Below are 2208 nucleotides of genomic sequence, written 5' to 3' on the forward strand. Positions count from 1 at the left end.
TCCCAGCCGCGCGTCTCTCCGCGCAGACAGAAAACCGGAGAAGCCCGGGGAAAGCCCAGGCGGGGCACGCCATCCCCGGGCCAGGGAAGCTCCCAGAGCAGTAGCACTGCGCACCACCTGCAAGCCCCCGTGGTGTCGCAGCCCTTTCTTCTGTCCTAGGGGCTTCAGCTCCTCAGCTCTGTCCCCTGGCCGAGATTCACGACCCCCGGGCCCTGCCTCCTGCTCTCTGCGCCAGGACGGCCGCTCAGCCCACTGCAAAGAGTTAAGACCCAGCTGCCGAGACACCCCTGGCGGCACCAGGTCCCCAGGCCCCGCTCATCGCTCCTGATTGGCTGAGCGCCTGTCAGTAGTAAAGAGTATCAGATAACAAACTTGGGACCTTCATAAAGGCGTGGTGGTGATACTCCGCAATCGCTGGCAGCCTATGACATCAGCCAGGAACGCTGGGATGCCGCAGCTCTTGGCCAACCTCAGAGGAGGAGGAGGAGGAGGAGGGTCCTGCCGGCTAAGAGTTAATTAGCCCCGCACAGCGAAGGGGGGAGGCGCCAGTTTCCTGGGGACACTGGCTGCCACTGTACGTACTCCTACCCAGGGGAGCTCACAGAGAGTTGGATGAATTCTGAGTTGTTAGCTGCGGTCAGCTGGGCTCCCGGGAGCCTGTTCCTGGTGGAAAACAGGGGGCGCCTGGCACAGGGACCAGCGGCTTGCTGAGAGATTCAACATGACACTTCTGGGGTCTGAGCATTCTTTGCTGATTAGAAGCAAGTTCAGATCAGGTAGGGCGAAGGCACTTAGCCTTCCTTCTCAAACTTTTCCTCTTCTGCAATTCTTAATTCTAGAACTGCTTTCCAATAAATGCCTAAAGCCTATCGTGGTGACAACTCTGTCCCCCCACCCCCAAAGCACATTTTTGGAAGCAAAGAATTTTACTTGACTTTGGGGGCTTGAATGTCTTTAAGTTTCAAATGCTTTGAGTTGTTGAGTGTGGGTTTTGTTTCTGAATAGGCCAATCCTCGTATTATTTTCTTATTATTTTGTCTGTATATCTGTGAATAGAAATTTCGGAGGGGTAAAATCCAAAAGGAGCAACTTTGAAATGAACAAATAAGGGATTTCAAGTTTGGGAACTGCGTAATATCAGTTAATAATGGCTGAGAAGATGAACCTGATGTTGTGTATTAGGTACAGGGGTCACTTAAAAATGTAGCTTATCCAAACAAATGTATTTCCCAAAAAAAGTCACTTGGGGGAAGTAAAAATAGCAAATTTGGAGCACACCAAGAATTTAAAATGACATCACTGTAGGGGGAAAAAAAAAACAGTCCAGTGCCACAAATATTTTTTCCCAAACCATCTGATATTTATAAATGGAGAATTTTCCCCAAAATTTCTGTGTTAGTGGTGTACAGAGAAACTTCTCAAAGGACTCTGAGGACAGGTGAGTCAAAGGGAGAGATGGGAACTCTATTTGCTCTTTATGAAGGGTTGGTGCAGGTGTCCACTGAAGATATCATTGTGTGGGTTCCCACATTTAGACGGGACAACACTTGGCCGTTTAAGCTCTTCAGTATCTCTGTGTATATTATTGGTTTTATAATAGTGGTAACAAGCCACCCAAAACACCTACTTCGAAGATGGGTTGCTTTTCTGAGAGTTCTGATGTGAACATTGGATGTGACAGGTGTCAGCAAGATGCTGCATCATTTGCTAAGCTACATTTTCCTTGTCCCTCTGAAGAGGGCCAGTCAATTGTTTCATTGGGGATGGATGGTTCAAAAATAAGAAAAGTGAATGCTGGGAGGTAAGAATTATTCCATCAGTAACTTCCCTCGCTGCTCCCTGTTTTTAGACATCTGTGGGTTCCGCTGGAGGTTATCTGAGGATGGACACTATTGAAGCAAGTTGTAAATTCAAGAGTTTAGGTGGCCACAAGCCACAGTGCCCCCTGAAGCCCCAGGGCTAGTCTGCCAGCCACCAGTCACAAAGGGCCAACAGTGGATTAAATCCTTCCTTTCCTTTCCATGTTGAGGTGAGGCCCTTGGTTTGTCAATCAGCCAGAGAAACCTCACCACTACTTAGTAATTTGTTCAAAACTGCAAGGCAACACTGCCACCTTTCTGAAGAAGAGAGGATATAGATTTGTTTTGTATGAAGCTGCGTTCATTTCAAACACTCCTGTGCCGGTTTAAGGCAGGAGGGGGGGGAGGG

The 2208-nt window shown here is 48.7% G+C and overlaps 1 protein-coding gene across 2 annotated transcripts in view; it reads left to right on the forward strand.

The window, feature by feature from the left end:
• The first annotated feature begins 403 nt into the window (after positions 1-403).
• Positions 404-2208, forward strand: part of Myocd (myocardin) — a 98650-nt gene continuing 96845 nt past the window's right edge. For both annotated transcript variants that reach the window (XM_048798099.1, XM_015504533.2), the window contains exon 1: positions 404-776. Coding sequence is in view for 1 of the 2 variants with exons in the window: in XM_015504533.2 (XP_015360019.1) it covers positions 722-776 (55 nt within the window). In the remaining variant the exon portion in view is untranslated. The remainder of the gene's footprint in view (positions 777-2208) is intronic.

The sequence above is a fragment of the Marmota marmota genome, unplaced genomic scaffold (assembly GCF_001458135.2).
Source record: "Marmota marmota marmota unplaced genomic scaffold, marMar, whole genome shotgun sequence".
In the NCBI taxonomy this organism is placed as follows: domain Eukaryota; kingdom Metazoa; phylum Chordata; class Mammalia; order Rodentia; family Sciuridae; genus Marmota; species Marmota marmota.